Source organism: Macadamia integrifolia, chromosome 2, assembly GCF_013358625.1.
Source record: "Macadamia integrifolia cultivar HAES 741 chromosome 2, SCU_Mint_v3, whole genome shotgun sequence".
Classification (NCBI taxonomy): Eukaryota; Viridiplantae; Streptophyta; class Magnoliopsida; order Proteales; family Proteaceae; genus Macadamia; species Macadamia integrifolia.
In genome coordinates this window covers 28,662,241-28,679,568 of record NC_056558.1, presented here as the reverse complement: position 1 = coordinate 28,679,568, position 17,328 = coordinate 28,662,241, and the positions used below count along the sequence as shown (strand labels likewise).

General features: G+C 39.0%; 1 protein-coding gene across 1 annotated transcript; it reads left to right on the top strand.

Annotated features, from left to right (window-relative positions):
* Positions 1-1,823: 1,823 nt before the first annotated feature.
* On the top strand, positions 1,824-16,689 carry LOC122067278. The gene is made up of 2 exons (XM_042631114.1): positions 1,824-2,008; positions 15,973-16,689. The coding sequence occupies exons 1-2, from the start codon at positions 1,829-1,831 to the stop codon at positions 16,483-16,485; spliced, it is 693 nt and encodes a 230-aa protein (XP_042487048.1). The 5' UTR covers positions 1,824-1,828; the 3' UTR covers positions 16,486-16,689.
* The last annotated feature ends 639 nt before the right edge of the window (positions 16,690-17,328 follow it).

Here is a 17,328-nt window from a genome sequence, read left to right as displayed (position 1 = left end):
AGGTCGAAGGTCACTAGAAAGGTCACTTGAATGCCCCAAAGTGTGAACAGGTTATCACATAGATCTTACCAATCTCTCGCAATCACATGTATCGATTTCAGCCAATAGGGGGTAAAAACAGGGGTGCCACCGGCCCACCAGCTTTTGGATGGCTATTCTTGGCTGGATTTAACTCCCATTAAGAACAGAAGATAACTAGTAAAGAGAGTAGATGATAAACCCTTCCAAACCCTAGATGAATCAATTTCAGCAAGCACCATAAACAGTGTGGAAGAGCTTAGGACTATGTAGGGTATCATGGTTAACCAACCTTTTTAACAAGAATATAACTACAAAATAAGGCCAGACGAGTGGAGGAGAAGCACTGTAGTTCCAATCTACAGAAATGAAGGGGATATCCAGGGCTATAATAACTATAGAGGTATAAAACTAATGAGTCATATATTGAAACTATGGGAGAAGATTATTGGAGCCCGCTTGGGAAGAGAAACTATCATCTCAGAGAACCAATTAGGGAAGTAAATATGCACTATTCAAGGGGCTGCTATACTGGTTCGATAGATGCATGAGTGGACCAGCATAGGTGTAAAATTGGCACTAACAAGGCTGGTTCGATGGGACTAAACCAGGTCCAGACTTGGGACAGAACTGAACCATGATAAGATTTATAATTATTTTACTAGACTTTTAGTTTTTAGCAATGTTTTACCATGATAAGATTTATAAAATTTTCAGAATTGAGAAAAAACCCAGCATTTGAAAGTTGAAAATTGCCCCTATAACCAAAAATCCAGTTTTTGTTCTTGAACTGGGGGTGTTGACTTTTTATCGGTGTTGACTTTTTATCATTTTTGAAAATTTATTTTTAAACTATTTTTATTGGATTCAAATATGGGTATTTGTTTATTTATGAATAATAACGTAAGTAAATGAATAACAAATTTACTTAAATGATATTTGGCATAAATAAGTCCAGAAATATAAGGCGACATGCATTGCAACAAGGCGAGACTCGCCTAAGACCTAGGCAAACCACCCTAGACGATGCCTTGACAACTATGGATGAGACAAAGGTAGGGGTTATCGCTAAGCTAGAGTGATGAAGATCAACCTTGGAATCAAAAGGCTTTTGGATAAGTAGAATAAAGACAGAGTATGTGATGCGTAACTTTTGTCACACTAGGATGGTTAACGATATGATGAAAATTGAGGACAGATAGATATCGCAAAGTGACTATTTTAAATATTTGGGATCAATCATAGATAATGAAAGTGATATAAAGGATGATGTGTTACATAGAATCAAAATGGGATGGACGAAGTGGAGAGGTGTGTCTGAAGTGTTATGTGACCAACATATCCTTGTATAGCTTAAAGGAAATTTCTATGTGATAGAATGTTGGGCAATTAAGAAGCGTCATATAAATAAGCTTTGTGAAGCGGAGATGAGGGTATTAAGATAGATGTGCGGCAAAACTAGGAAGGATAAAGTAAGGAATGAACGTATTAGACCTAATTTTGGGAGTTGCCCCAATCCATGATAAGCTCTGAGAAAGTTGTTTGAGGTGTANTTTTTTTTTTTTTTTTTGACTATCTGTCTTATCACTCAAGTCTTATGTCCCCAAGAAGTATAGTAGAACATGATCTGAAATTTTTCTGTAATTTTCCCCTTCTCTATAAAACATAAGCAATTGACCATGCTTAAAGGTTAGCACAACATTGTTTTTGCTCATAAACTATTGACCATGCTCAAATCTTAACACTACGTTGTTTTTTTCTAATTAATTTTGCATATTTTATTTTTCATTTTTTTCCTGCAGATTTTGAAATGTCTGAAGCGCAACTGGAACATGTTTCTACTGTTGAAGACTTGGCTCCAAGCTTGGTGGCTCTTAGGGTTAGCCTTTGCCCAAGTCACATGAATGAGGGACAATTTTGGTTGATATATTTTATTCTGTTGTACCCAAGGCTGAATGAACATGATTCCAAGCTTCTATCAACTTCACAGGCAAGACTTCGTCTCTCTCTCTCTCTCTCTCTCTCTCTCTCTCTCTCTCTCTCTTTCTCTCTCCCTATATATATATATATATATCTTAAACCTAGCAGGAAAAAAGAAGATACTAATTCCAAAGATGGCAGAAACTGAATTCTAGTCCTCCCTGGATCAAGTGTTTGGCGGAAGAAATGTAGGGGGTGGGTTACTTCTTAGTCTTGGAATATCTGCTTTTACTGGACTGAGGATGGGTTTTTAACCATTTAAAAGAAGGGATGCGGTGTCTTTTAGGCAGTTATTATTTTGTTTGTACCTTTGTTTATGAGCATAAAAGGCATAGAGATAAATCTATATTCCACAATTGAAAGGATCAGAGAAAGGGGCTTATCGTACTTGATTCCATAGTAAAGGTATCATATTTTATATCATACCAAATTGGTAAGTAGTAGGGGCCTGGGGGGCGTGTAGATAGGATGAACCGTAGGTTCAGATTATACTCCCCTTTTAACAGGAAGTCAAGAAAATCTTAACAGAATTTAGTTCAACAGTAGGGTCAAAGTCAATCATATCCAATGAAAGTCAGGTTTTGACCAATGTTCAGAAAGTGTTGGAACAAGTGAAACCCAAATGCAATCGCATTTCAATACTCAGATTTGAAGTAATAATGAAAATATTGTAGTATCAATCTCAAAACTCAGAGAGAGAATCTGATATCAATAGATCAGCAGGTCTGATCTAAGAGATGACCTGGTCGAAGGTCACTTGAATGCCCCAAAGTGTGAACAGGTTATCACATAGATCTTACCAATCTCTCGCAATCACATGTATCGATTTCAGCCAATAGGGGGTAAAAACAGGGGTGCCACCGGCCCACCAGCTTTTGGATGGCTATTCTTGGCTGGATTTAACTCCCATTAAGAACAGAAGATAACTAGTAAAGAGAGTAGATGATAAACCCTTCCAAACCCTAGATGAATCAATTTCAGCAAGCACCATAAACAGTGTGGAAGAGCTTAGGACTATGTAGGGTATCATGGTTAACCAACCTTTTTAACAAGAATATAACTACAAAATAAGGCCGGACGAGTGGAGGAGAAGCACTGTAGTTCCAATCTACAGAAATGAAGGGGATATCCAGGGCTATAATAACTATAGAGGTATAAAACTAATGAGTCATATATTGAAACTATGGGAGAAGATTATTGGAGCCCGCTTGGGAAGAGAAACTATCATCTCAGAGAACCAATTAGGGAAGTAAATATGCACTATTCAAGGGGCTGCTATACTGGTTCGATAGATGCATGAGTGGACCAGCATAGGTGTAAAATTGGCGCTAACAAGGCTGGTTCGATGGGACTAAACCAGGTCCAGACTTGGGACAGAACTGAACCATGGTTTCGTCAATTCGAGTCCTCCTTTTGACAGCCCTATCTACATTAAAGAGGCAGATGGAAACCTTTAGAGCTGCCAAGAAGGACCTTCGTATAGTATTGATTGACTTAGAAAAAAACCTATGGTAGAGTCCCTAAAGAGTTAATCTAGCATGTACTAAAAAGAGAAGGGTATCGAGTAAATATGTGGATGTCATTAAAGATATGCATGATGACGTGGTGACTAGTGTGAGAAACAAGGGAAGACAAAGTAGTGAATTCCCAATTACTATTGGACTACATCAAAGTTTAGCTTTAAACCCTTATTTGTTTGCACTTGTCATAGATGATTGAACCAGGAACATACAAGATGAGGATCCATGGTGTATACTCTTCGGTAACAATATTGTTTTGGTGGATGAGACCATAGTTGTCATGGCGCCAAGGTGAATCAAGGTGTTGGAGGATTGCCTAAGTGCTTAGGCGACAAGGCGCCCACTTTAGGGCGAACAACGTGACCAAGTGTTATTTTTTATTTTCACTCTTTTCTAACATTATTTAGTTTGTTACATATACCTTGTATCATAAAAAACCAACATTAAATCAATCAAGTTGTCAAAAATCAACATTAAGCCACATCAAATCACCAAAGATCAACATTAAGTCATAAAAAATCAACATTTAAAGAAATGCTCTTGTTTTATAATAAGTTTTACTGGTCAAATGATTTTATTTCTATATGAGATTTTTTGTATTAGGTATAGCACAAAACTAGCTTTCCAACAAGTCTAAGATTACTTAAATCTGAGTTGTAATAGCAAAGTTTTGTTCCAGTCAAATTTGTTTTTAAGTGTGCAAATATTGTTAAAATTGCTTGAATGACAATAATTTTAAAGAAGTTAAAACAAATAATTATTTTACTAGACTTTTGGTTTTTAGCAATGTTTTACCATGATAAGATTTATAAAATTTTCAGAATTGAGAAAAAGCCCAGCATTTGAAAGTTGAAAATTGCCCCTATAACCAAAAATCCAGTTTTTGTTCTTGGACTGGGGGTGTTGACTTTTTACCGGTGTTGACTTTTTATCATTTTTGAAAATTTATTTTTAAACTATTTTTATTGGATTCAAATATGGGTATTTGTTTATTTATGAATAATAACGTAAGTAAATGAATAACAAATTTACTTAAATGATATTTGGCATAAATAAGTCCAGAAATATAAGGCGACATGCATTGCAACAAGGCGAGACTCGCCTAAGACCTAGGCAAACCACCCTAGACGATGCCTTGACAACTATGGATGAGACAAAGGTAGGGGTTATCGCTAAGCTAGAGTGATGAAGATCAACCTTGGAATCAAAAGGCTTTTGGATAAGTAGAATAAAGACGGAGTATGTGATGCGTAACTTTTGTCACACTAGGATGGTTAACGATATGATGAAAATTGAGGACAGATAGATACCGCAAAGTGACTATTTTAAATATTTGGGATCAATCATAGATAATGAAAGTGATATAAAGGATGATGCGTTACATAGAATCAAAATGGGGTGGACGAAGTGGAGAGGTGTGTCTGAAGTGTTGTGTGACCAACATATCCTTGTATAGCTTAAAGGAAATTTCTATGTGATAGAATGTTGGGCAATTAAGAAGCGTCATATAAATAAGCTTTGTGAAGCGGAGATGAGGGTATTAAGATAGATGTGCGGCAAAACTAGGAAAGATAAAGTAAGGAATGAACGTATTAGACCTAATTTTGGGAGTTGCCCCAATCCATGATAAGCTCTGAGAAAGTTGTTTGAGGTGTATGTCAATGTTCAACAGAGGCCTACGGATGCACTAGTAAGGAGAGTGATCTGATCCAGATAGAAGGAACTAAAAAGGTTAGGGTCAGGCAAAAAACACCATAGGAGAAGTAATGCAGAAAGACATGCTCAAATTAGGTCATGCCCCAAGTATAGCTCAAATAGAGCGGATTAAAGGGCTAGGATCCATGGAGTGGACCCCATCCATCTATCTGTTCTTTACTTCCTTACTGTGATTGTGCTCTGTTTCAGCACTTTTACTTTTCCTTTTTGTCCTCGCACGTATTCATGTAGCCAACCCCATAGAAGGCTTTGTTCGTTTGTTGTAACAACAGAATATAACCAGTAAAGAGAGTAGACACCATAAACAGTAAAAGAATCGCAACTTACTTGAAAGAAGAAAACAAAAAAAAATATATATATATATATATATAGAAGAGGACATGACTTTGATCTTCAACCAACAGGCCTAGATTAGAATCCATCCGTTCCCAAGAGTTTACACTCTCAACTAAGTCTCTTCACAGAAGTAACAAAGGCAATAGCCATTCTTTTGATTAATCCGTTGGATGTCTAGAATAGGCTACTAACTCTAATATAAAAAGAGATAAAATACCTAGCTAATAAGAAATCCTATCTACTAGAATTTCATAGCCAATAGGAAACATAACACAAGAAGGAAACCCACTAGGCTAGGTAATAAGTGTTTAAGTTAAACAAAACAACCGAGAAAAATAAAGAAAAACAACTAAAACATAGCCCATGACTTGGGCCATAGAAAAAGGCCCACTCAGTGGGCTGGACTTGAAAGAAGCCCAGCTTCCTTTTAAGTTATTGGCCATTGATGCCTGTTCGGTTCTCTTCTTTCTTTGGGAGTAAGAAGTTAAAAACTCCCCTACATCAGTAAGATAAAGTATATTTGGTACCCAACTCTAGATTTGAAGTTAAACCTATACTCAATAAATGATGGCAGTGGCTTATATTCGGGAATTACAAAGATGAAAATGTGTCCTGTAAGAAGTTGATAATATAGTTAGCTATTACTACATATGTGGAAATTGGAATTACCACATATACCTCGTATCCGACCTAAACACTTGATGACTTTATTTCTTGGATGAAGCATAGTTCTAACACACATTAGTCAGCTCATTGAAAGCATCCAACTTTCCACATAGTGGACTATTTTCATACTTTTTTTTTTCATGGATCCATGTAGCGAACCTCATTAAGTTGGGATAAGGCTGAGTTTGTTGTTTGTTATTGTTTGACTATTTTCATACTTGATCCTGTAATGCAGGGACTACTCAAAATCATGCAGCTAATCATATGGTTAAGATGTTCTAGTTTGTATTTTTCTTTTATTTTTCTGTGGGGTGGAGGGGTTGTGGGGTTGGATTATCGCCTGTCCAAAATGTTGTGCATTGCGTAGACATTATGAAGGTCAAGACCCACAAGTAGTAGAAAGTTAGTAGCTTATATACTGATGCAGCAATGAAGGTCTACTCAAGGAGGAAGAAGAGGGTCGACCCTAGTGGCTGATTAGGTCGACCAGGGTCTGGTTTATTGGCCCACGGTTTGGGCAATTGATGGGGTTATTAGTTTCTAAATTCAGTCAGTAATTAGTTTCTAATTCCGGTTGTTTGATTTCTTAGTTTACTTTTCCAGATTTAGTAACTAGATGTTAGTATCTTTATTTCAGTATTTTAGTAACTATGAAGTTACTAAATTGTAATCACCCCACCCCATCATTATTATAAATAAAGGACTAGGGCTCCCACATGCCCACGATTTGATTTTGAATGAAAAACTTGTTGCTGGTCACTGCTATGCATCTTTTGGGTCTTCTGTGTGTCTGATCACAGAACAAGGGGCTAGTGTTTGATGCGGTCAATGCTCTGCGGTGGGAAGCCCGAGTGGATTCTTCTTATTGATCTCCAAGTATATTCTATTCTTAATCTCAAGGTCTGCTGCTACAGGTATTTACTCTATTCTTTTATCAACTCTGCCCAGGCGATAGGCTTCCTTGTGAAGGGATTTCAATCTCTGTCCAGGCCCAACCGACGGTCACCTTTGGGTGATATTTGGACCAGAGGTTCCCCTCATTAAAAGAGGAACTCGATCCAGTTTTGGTCCCCATCTGGGCTGTGGTTATCAAGTATTAGAAATCTCTCTTTTTTTTTTCCTGTAGTGACTTTACTAGGGCAGAATCTGGTTCGAGTATTTGGACAGTCCCATTCTGTTTTGTGTAGTGCCTGATATTGATTTGGGTCTGTTAGCATCCTAATACTACTGCTGAATCATTCTTACTTGATCACTACTGATCCGTTCCAAGTCTTATTGGATGTTGAGATCGATAGCTGCTGATTATTATATTCTTTGTTGGTCTGATTTTGTTAGTTCTGTATTGGCTGGTTTATGGTTGTTCTTAGATTAAAAGTTTCTGCAGTTTGAGACTTGGTTAGACCCCTATCCTAGTCTACATTAAGTGGTATTAGAGCATGGCTGAGAGCAACCCTATGGCTGAGATGAAGGCATCTATAGCTTCTATTGTGGAGATGCTGCAGGCTGTGAGGACTGATCAACAAGCTATAAAGACTGAACAAGCAGCTATGAGGGCTGAACAACAAACTCTTGGTGTAAGGATGTTGGCTATGGAGACCCAACCACAACAACCTATCCATGATACTCATGTACCACCTGAAGTGGAAGCCCCTACGAACTCAATTGCTCAGTTGGCTAACAGGAGACCCAACTCTAATTTGAGAGCACCACAGGGGGTTCCTGTAGTGCAACCTACTTTTGTAGAAGAACACATAAGGGGTTACTTTGAGACTGAACGTCCCACATACTAGAGGTACTCAGGAGATTCACAGAAGGTTAAGCTCGACCTGAAGGAGTTTGATGGAAGACATGACCCCAAATTGTTCCATGATTGGGTAGCTGCCTTGGATGACTATTTTGTCTATTATGACTTACTTGAGGAATGGAAGATTAAACTAGCTCATGCTAAGCTAGTTGAGGTTGCTCATGATTTGTGGAGAATCTATGAGCAAGAGTTGGAAGAGAGCCTACTACTTGGGAGGAGATGAAGCTTGAACTATCAGACAAGTACTTGCCACGTAACTTTAGAGCTTGCATACAAGACCAACTGAATTCTCTTTGTCAAGGGACTATGACTGTTGCAGAGTATATGAACAGATTTGATGCATTTTATTCTCGCACAGGCATTAGGGAGAATGAGAGGCAATTATTATCTCGGTTTCAATTGGGATTGCAAACTGAAATCAACAGGGGAATTGGTGTTGTTGATGTGTACTCAGTAAGGGATTGCTTTGACAAGGCCCTACGAGCAGAGGAGCCTTTAGCACAGGCAAAGATTAAAGTATCGGTATCGGTCGCTGTATCGGTCTACCAAAATTAAGATACGTATCGGAGGGTATCGTATCATATCGGAGATATGCTAAGATACGTTAAAGATACGAACATTAATGGATATGAAACACCTTTTAAATACTTTTGTATAAAAAATTTGTTAAAAAAAACTATTAATAACATGTATTATGCATAAACACTAAATTAAGAGTATCGCACTAAGAATTCAAGGTTTGTAGTCCCATAAATGTAAAATCCTTGTTCCCAACCTTGATTTCCACTTTAGTTAGAGAGAAATATGGTTGACAGTAACTTCTGAACAAAAGCCCATTAAAAAATCATGTTTTCTTAAAAAATACCCATCTTGGCCATTATATGACCTTCGCGTATTGTATCGGTATATACCGATACTCACCGATACATACCGATACGTACCGATACTCACTGATACGTACTGATCAATGCTATCGATACTCACCGATACGTACTGATACTCATCAATACGTACCGATCAATATATACAAATACTCACCGATACATACCGATACATACTGAAACGTATATTTCACCTCGATTTTATATTTTTCATAGAGTATCAGTACGTATCGATAGTGTATTGGTGCATATCAGTATGTATCGTAGGATATATATCGATTCGAAAGGATTTTAAAAAATTCATGTATCGTATCGTTGTGTATCGTATCGATTGGCTAAATTTAAGATACGTATCGGAGGGTATCGTATCGGTATCGGAGATACTTGAAACCATGAGCACAGGCATGTAGGAGGTTTGGTTTTCAAGTTGGGGAGGTCAAGAAAAATTTTTCAGCTACTAAACTTAGAAATTAAGCACCCCCAAAGGCCACTTTTCCTCCATGGGATGATTACGAAGGAAAGGCACCTATGATAGGCAACAACAAGATACAGTGTTTTCATTGTCAGGAATTAGGACACTTTGCTAAATCTTGCCCACATAACCAGAGGGTTAATGCAGTGGCTGAAATGGAAGACTCCAATGGGGAAGATGAATCAACTCTTTATCCCTACCCCTTAGAAGATGATGATGACGATGGTGGGTATGACTATGACCTGGAAGACACTAATGATGATGACACTCATGTCATATATATTGTTACCCGCATTTTGGTGGTTGAAACCAAAGGAGAAGATTAATGGTATAACTGCATTTTCTGTAGCCGTATGATGTCTGGAGAGCATTCTTGTCAGGTGATAATTGACAGTGGCAGCTGTGTCAATGTTGTCTCAGAAGCCTTTGTGAAGAGAGCGACCTTGAAGTCTAATCCACATCCTCAACCTTATAAGGTATCCGTGTTGAATGGAAATACCCTAGAGGTGAACAAATGGTGCTCAGTTCCTTTGAAGCTTTACCTATATGAAGATAAATCTACGTACATTCATATGGAAAGGTGTTCCTACAACTTTCTATTCGGTAAATGTGCCGGCTGAAATATGGCGACAAAGATCCCTAAGGGAAAATCAAAAGGACATTGACATTGAGAAGAAAGTGGTTGTTATGCCTATGAAAGAGTTGTTAGCTATTCCCCGTAAGCAATTCATACGCACAAGTCATGAAACAATAATGGTTATGGCTCTTGTTACTTGGGAAGTCACCCCCCAACCTAAGGTAACTCATAGTGCACCTATCAAAGAGCTCTTATCTGATTTTTCTGACTTAGTCCCTGATGATCTTCTAAATGAGCTACCTCCCATGTGTGACATACAGCATGCTATTGATTTGGTACCTGGTTCGGTTTTTTCCAACCTACCCGCCTACAGACTTAGTCCTACTGAACATGCCGAGCTGAAACGGCAATTGGATGGGCTAATACAAAAGGGCTTCATTGAGGAGAGTTTGAGTCCTTGTGCGGTATCAGCTTTACTCAAGCTGGAGAAGGATGGTTCTTGGCATATGTATGTGGACAGTTGTGCTATCAACAAGATAACAATCAAGTATAGATTCCCTATACCACGACTAGATGATATGTTGGATATGTTGTCCAGAGCCAAGGTCTTCTCCCTATTAGATCTGAGGAGTGGCTACCATTAGATTCGCATCCATTCTGGGGATGAGTGGAAGACCGCCTTCAAGACCAAGGATGCCTTGTATGAGTGGAAAGTCATGCTTTTTGGTTTGACGAATGCACCTAGCACCTTCATGCGAGTTATGACACAGGTACTTCGTCCTTTTATTGGTCGCTTTATGGTTGTTTACTTTGAAGATATTTTGATTTATAGTAAAAACCAATAAGAACATATGGATCACTTGAGGCAAGTCTTGAGAGTACTCCGTGCGGAGAAGTTATACATCAATCTTAAGAAGTGTTCCTTTATGCTGCCCAAGGTTGTATTCCTTGGATTTATAGTGCCATCTAAAGGGTTGAAGCTAATTCGGAGAAGATTAAGAGCATCACTGATTGGCCTATACCACAGACACTAACAGAAGTCTGTAGCTTTCATGGTTTGGCTTCCTTCTATAGGAGATTCATTTGGAATTTTAGTACAGTTATGTCACCTATCACTGAATGCATGAAGGCAAGTAAGGGAAAGTTTGAATGGACAGCTGCAGCGACCAAAGCCTTCACTCTTGTAAAGAGGAAGATGAACTTATGATCTGGAGTTATATGCAGTTGTCCAAGTGTTACACCATTGGAGACATTACCTCATTGGTAAGGAATTTATTCTACATATTGATTATGAGGCATTGAAGTACCTTCACTCTCAAAAGTCGATTAGCCACCAGCATGCCAAATGGGTAGCTTACTTACAGGAGTTCATATTTACTAAGAAGTACAAGGCAGGAAAAGAGAACACAATGGTTGATGCACTTAGTCGGAAAGTGCTCACACTTAATACGTTTTCAGCACATATTATTATTGATCAGATATGAGGAGAGTACGCATCTAATCTTGATTTCAGAATTGTCTTTGTGGAGTTGCAACAAGGTGGATAGCACCTAAAGTACTCCATTCATGATGGGTACTTGTTCTCTGGCACACGGCTATGCGTTCCAAACTGTTCCCTACATCATCACATCATATAGGAGTTACATGGAGGAGAATTGGGTGGAAATTTTGGGAAGGATAAGACTCTTACACAGGTGACAAATCGATACTATTGGCCATCCATTGCAAAGGATGTCGATCATGTGATCAAGAGATGCCGTGTATGTCAGTTAGCAAAAGGGGGAAAACAAAACACAGGTTTACTCCACTACCTATCCTTCATGCACCGTGGCTTGATGTTAGCATGGATTTTTTTCTTGGACTATCCTCTACTAGAAAGCGGTATAATTCCATTATGGTGGTTGTGGATCATTTTTCTAAGATGGCCCATTTTCATACCTTGTCGTAAGACTTTTGATGCTTATTAGGTTGCAAAGCTCTTTTTCAAGGAGGTAGTGCGACTGCATGGATTGCCCACTAATATTATGTTTGACCATGATATTAAGTTTATGAGTTATTTTTGGAAGACATTGTGGTTGAAAACAAATACAAAGCTGAACTTTTCTACTGCATGTCATCTACAGATTGACAGACAGACAGAGGTGGTGAAACGAATCTTGGAAAATCTGTTGAGATGTTTGGTTTGAGATTATGAGAAGACATGGTCTTCCATCCTCGATATTGCTGAGTTTGCATACAAGAGTTCAGTGAATAGGACAACGGGTCTTACTCCTTTTGAGATCTTGCTTGGAGTTCAACCTAAGCAACCTATTGATCTTATGTCACTTTCACCCTAAGTTCGAGTTAGTATTGAAGCTGATGAGTTTTTGCGCCATATTACTGAGGTGCATGCCAACTTCCGATGACGTATTGCCTTGAACAATGAGGTGTATAAGGCTTCATCTTATCGTTATTGCCGTTATGTGGAGTTCAAACCCGGGGACATGATGATGATACGTGTCAATCTTGAACGATTCCAAACTGGTGTTGATACTAAACTCCCCTAAGGTGCTGAAACATATAGGACCTAATGCTTATGTGCTTGAGATGCCTAATGATATGACCATAAGCAATGTGTTTAATGTGGCTGATCTTCACCTTTACGTTGGGCACCATTCGGATGATGGAGACAAGGAGCAAATGTTGAGGCTGCCCCAACTGAAGCCACCTACTTCTAAAGTCATTGAAGATGTCTTGGATGATAATTACAAGACTACCCGCCGTGGTACTGGCTATCACACTTTCCTTGTCAAGTGGAAGGGCTGTCCCCGTAGTGACTGTACTTGAATCCATGCTGATGACTTCAAAAGACTTGATCCCGACTTGTATGAGCATGACATGTCCCTTACCCATTCATCGGAGACGAACGTTTTCAAGCCGGGGAGAGTTGATGCAGCATTGAAGGTCTACTCAAGGAGGAAGAAGAGGGTCGACCAGGGTCTGGTTTATTGGCCCACGGTTTGGGCAATTGATGGGGTTTTTAGTTTCTAAATTCAGTCAGTAATTAGTTTCTAATTTCAGTTGTTTGATTTCCCAGTTTACTTTTCCAGATTTAGTAACTAGATGTTATCTTTATTTCAGTATTTTAGTAACTATGAAGTGACTAAATTGTAGTCACCCCACCCCATCATTATTATAAATAAAGAAGTAAGGCTCCCACATGCCCACGATTTGATTTTGAACAAAAAACTTGCTGCTGGTCGCTGCTATGCATCTGCTGCGTTTTCTGTGTGTCTGATCACAGAACAAGGGGCTGGTGTTTGATGCGGTCGACACTTTGCGGTGGGAAGCCCGAGTGGATTCTTCTTATTGATCTCCAAGTATTTTCTATCCTTAATCTCAAGGTCTTCTGCTACAGATATTTATTCTATTCTTTTATCAACTCTGCCCAGGCGATAGGCTTCCTTGTGAAGGGATTTCGATCTCTGTCCAGGCCCAAATGACAGTCACCTTTGGCTGATATTTGGACCAGAGGCTCCCCTCATTAAAAGAGGAACTCGATCCAGTTTTGGTCCCCATCTGGGCTGTGGTTATCAAGTATTAGAAATCTCTTTTTTTTTTGTCCTGTAGTGACTTTACCAGGACAGAATCTGGTTCAAGTGTTTGGACAGTCCCATTCTGCTTTCTGTGGTGCCTGATATTGATTTGGGTCTGTTAGCATCCTAATACTACTGCTGAATCATTCTTACTTGATCACTACTGATCTGTTCCAAGTCTTATTGGATATTGAGATCGATAGCTGCTGATTACTATATTCTCTGTTGGTCTGATTTTGTTAGTTCTGTATTGGTTGGTTTATGGTTGTTTTTAGATTAAAAGTTCCTGCAGTTTGAGACTTGGTTAGACCCTTATCTTAGTCTACATTATATACTCGTTCACTCAGTCAACTAAGCCCTAGCTGATCTAACTAGGGTCTGCCACACAAATCCTGCTTGGAATTCCACTATATTTAGAGCCAAAGTAGCTGTTAGAAAAAAAAGTCATAACCAGTTATTTGCCTTCTCACCACTCCAACACAACTTGCATGCGTTTGAACCATCTGGTTGTCTTTCCACTTTTACGAGTCATCGTACCTTGCTAAAATCAAATCAGTAGTGTATATTTTCACAATTTCACTGATGTCAGTTGTCTGAGGTTGAGCTGAAAATCATTTGGTCAAAGATTCAATTAGCCTTACAGTTGGAATTGGTTCGGTCGAATCGGGTGACTCGATTTGAAATCAACCACAACGAATCCAATCCCTATTCCTTCTGTTTCAGTCTTCCAGATTGGGCAATGGTGAAGCAATCCAATCCGGTCGATAAAAATACAGCAACCAAGATGGACACTTGGCCAACATGCAGCAGCATGATGGACATGAATTACCATCTTGTGAAGCAACCACCCCCCCTCCCCAAAAAAAAAAAAAAAAAAAAAAATACTGTAACCTGTAACTGGAGGGAAGGAAACGGAGCAGGACGAGGAGAAGAAGAAGGGATGCAGAGGAGGAGGAGCCTAATCATTAGGTATGCAGGGGAGGGGACTCTAACCTGGCACTCTGAAAAGGAAAGAGTGGGTATTGAGCATTTTATTTATCGCTGTCGACTAGAGAGAGAGTTTAAAGTTGAGAGGAGAGGATATTGATTACAAGCTAGACATGTAGGGCAGTGAAAGCAGGGGGGAGGGGGTTGCAGTGGGAGTGTGAGGAGGGATATCAGGGGATAGAAGACTGACGGGTGATGACATGAATCCTAAAATGGCCGGAAGAAAAAGCCTGTTCCCCTTGCTGTGGCTCGTGTCGATTACGGTGGTTGTGGTTGCTCTCTGAAATTTCCTTGCTGAGAGTGCTTTCCCTGGACCAGCGCTGATGTGACTCATGAGTGATTGATGCCTACGCTGTACACTATGGCCATTTGATCATTCATGGAAAAGGAGAGGGGTTAGGGGTTAGGGGTTGGGGGGTGGGGGAGGAAAAGGGAAAGGGGCCAGCGGGAGGGGAGTTGCAGGGATGAGGGGTGCTGGGGCTAGGAGTTGCGGTGGGTGGAGAGATGAGTGGCGAGAGGGGAGGGAAACGACTCCTGAAGGAGAGAGGAAGTTTTTTTGTTTCTTTTATTCTTAATCTCAATGTTTTTTTTTTTGTTTTTTTGTTTTTGTTTTTGTTTCTGTTTTTGTTTTTGTTTTTGTTTTTTGTTTTTTTTTTTTAATTAAAACAGGCTGATCCCCTTAGGCACTGAAGAAACAATGCCTTAGGCACTTAATAGGCCTGTTTTTTATATACCATTTGTTCTTGATCGTCCCCTTAGGCACTGAAGAAACAATGCCTTCGTTGAATTTGATAGATATTGAGGTTCCAGTGATTAGCTTGCTGCAGACCTAATTCACTTTCTCAAACTTTAATATGACAGTTGAGAATTTTTGTTTCCTTTGCTTTATAGGAGCAGATTTATTTCATGATGTCAGAAGGCTAGGAAAAGGTAGGTAATCAACCTCTTCCCTCTATGGATATATATGATATTGATACCCTCCAAATTCTAGACTTAAATTGTTCTTCATTTATATGCTTTTATGTCCTTAAATTTACCACTTGTACTTCCCCAAATTTTGACCTTCCATTTTTGTAACCAAAAACTCTGATTAGAAGACAAACCTGGAATTGTTGTTTCATCCACCTGAACTCAGTGCTATTGAGTGGATTGGATTATTTGCCATATATCATTTCCATATCTTAGTGACATACAATACTCCCCTAAATTAGAATGATTTTCGAAGACTTTGTAATTTTGTAACACTCATCAGATTTGTGCAATAATTAACGGACTTCGAAATGGAAGCTAATATTCAGAACAGATTGTGATGTACAATAACAAGTATTAATTTGGGTTCTGAAGAAACTTCTTTGGAACTTGTTGCAGCCCAGGTTCATTTATCCAATTTATTGCGAATAACTTTTTCCTTGATATTAACATAGTTAAACTTCTCTGCAGGTTATTGAAGCAAGAGACTTTTTGCTTCAGAAAGTGCATGAGAGAGTGAATGAACAAGTGGGGGGAGGCTCTAACAATGATGATTCATCAATAGAAGTGAGTGATAAGGATACTAAAATTAAAGAAGAGAGCAACGCAATTCAGGAAAAGGAGGTTTTGGCAGAGACTCTGAATGCACATCTCATAGAAACTGGTGAACAGGAAATCTCTGAACAATGGCTTGAGGAAGAAGATGAGACGGACACTTCTATTGCACCGCAGAACAAACTTGGATATGATGAGGATGTTTCCTTCAGCGATCTGGAGGATGATGATGATACATCTAGTAGACAATGGGCCTTGAATACAGAAAAGGATGTAGGAGTTTCCTCACCAAATGTCTCCAATGAGTGGTTTCAACTGAGTGAAAATTCCAATTCTCGGGAGAAAAAGGTAGTCCAACCAATTTCTCGGGAGAAAGATTCAGAGGGTGAGGAGTCGAATGACTGGCTTACTGTTGATGGTTACGATTGACAGCATAGGCACTATGTGAATAGTTCATGTAAAGTTCGATGCCTTTTTTTCTTGTTTATACTTCCAGCTTTGAATCTGCAAAATAACCATCTGTATCTAGATTAATAATCAAAATGAATTGACATGATCAATCACTGGATATTGTAGACCGAATTTGATGAATCATTTATGCATATTTTGTATATAGTTACTGTTGGGTGTGCATATCTATTGTTTTTGGAACCTGGAAAAGGACAACTGCATCTTTGATCGTCACTGTGAATCTGTGATAGTGCTACCAATATCTTTACTCATTTATTGCCTGCCTTCTAGTTGGTTTTTACTGTGCTTTTTCTCTCTAAACCCTGGCAAGGAACCACCAACATATTCATCATCCTATACCATGATGAAGAATTGAAGATTTTAGTTATTTGGTGATGACAACCTCATGTTCCATCTGTTATCTTTGTCTTTACTTTCACTGGAAAGTAAAAGAGTGAGTAAATGAGATTTTTCTTAAGTTCAGATCCAAGAATATGGTCATAATAATTGGGTCTCACAAAGAAGCTGCCCAGGCTTCGAAGCCCCTGGGACGGTTAGTTAAGTCTTTAGGGAAGGGGTTTAGGGTGCATGTGTTTTAGCTACTTGAACCTTGATGAAATACGTGATCCTTGGTCCCAGTATCTATGGCGTACAAAGATGGCCGTCACAAAGTTGCAGGTCGCACTAGAGGTTCAATCAGATACTCATACTGAAACCGTCTCACTTTATAAGGCAAAATATATGAAGGGGAGAGTTTTCTGTTTAGGAGCCTGGCAAGGGGCCAATGGAAGTGCATGTGGAAGCATCAACAAGGGAAGGATT

Excerpts from the sequence above, each read along its gene's own strand:
- LOC122067278 (XM_042631114.1), top strand. The coding sequence starts at position 1,829 with ATGTCTGAAGCGCAACTGGAACATGTTTCTACTGTTGAAGACTTGGCT. Across the intron at positions 2,009-15,972 it reads AGCTTCTATCAACTTCACAG|GTTATTGAAGCAAGAGACTT; the intron begins GCAAGACTTCGT and ends ACTTCTCTGCAG.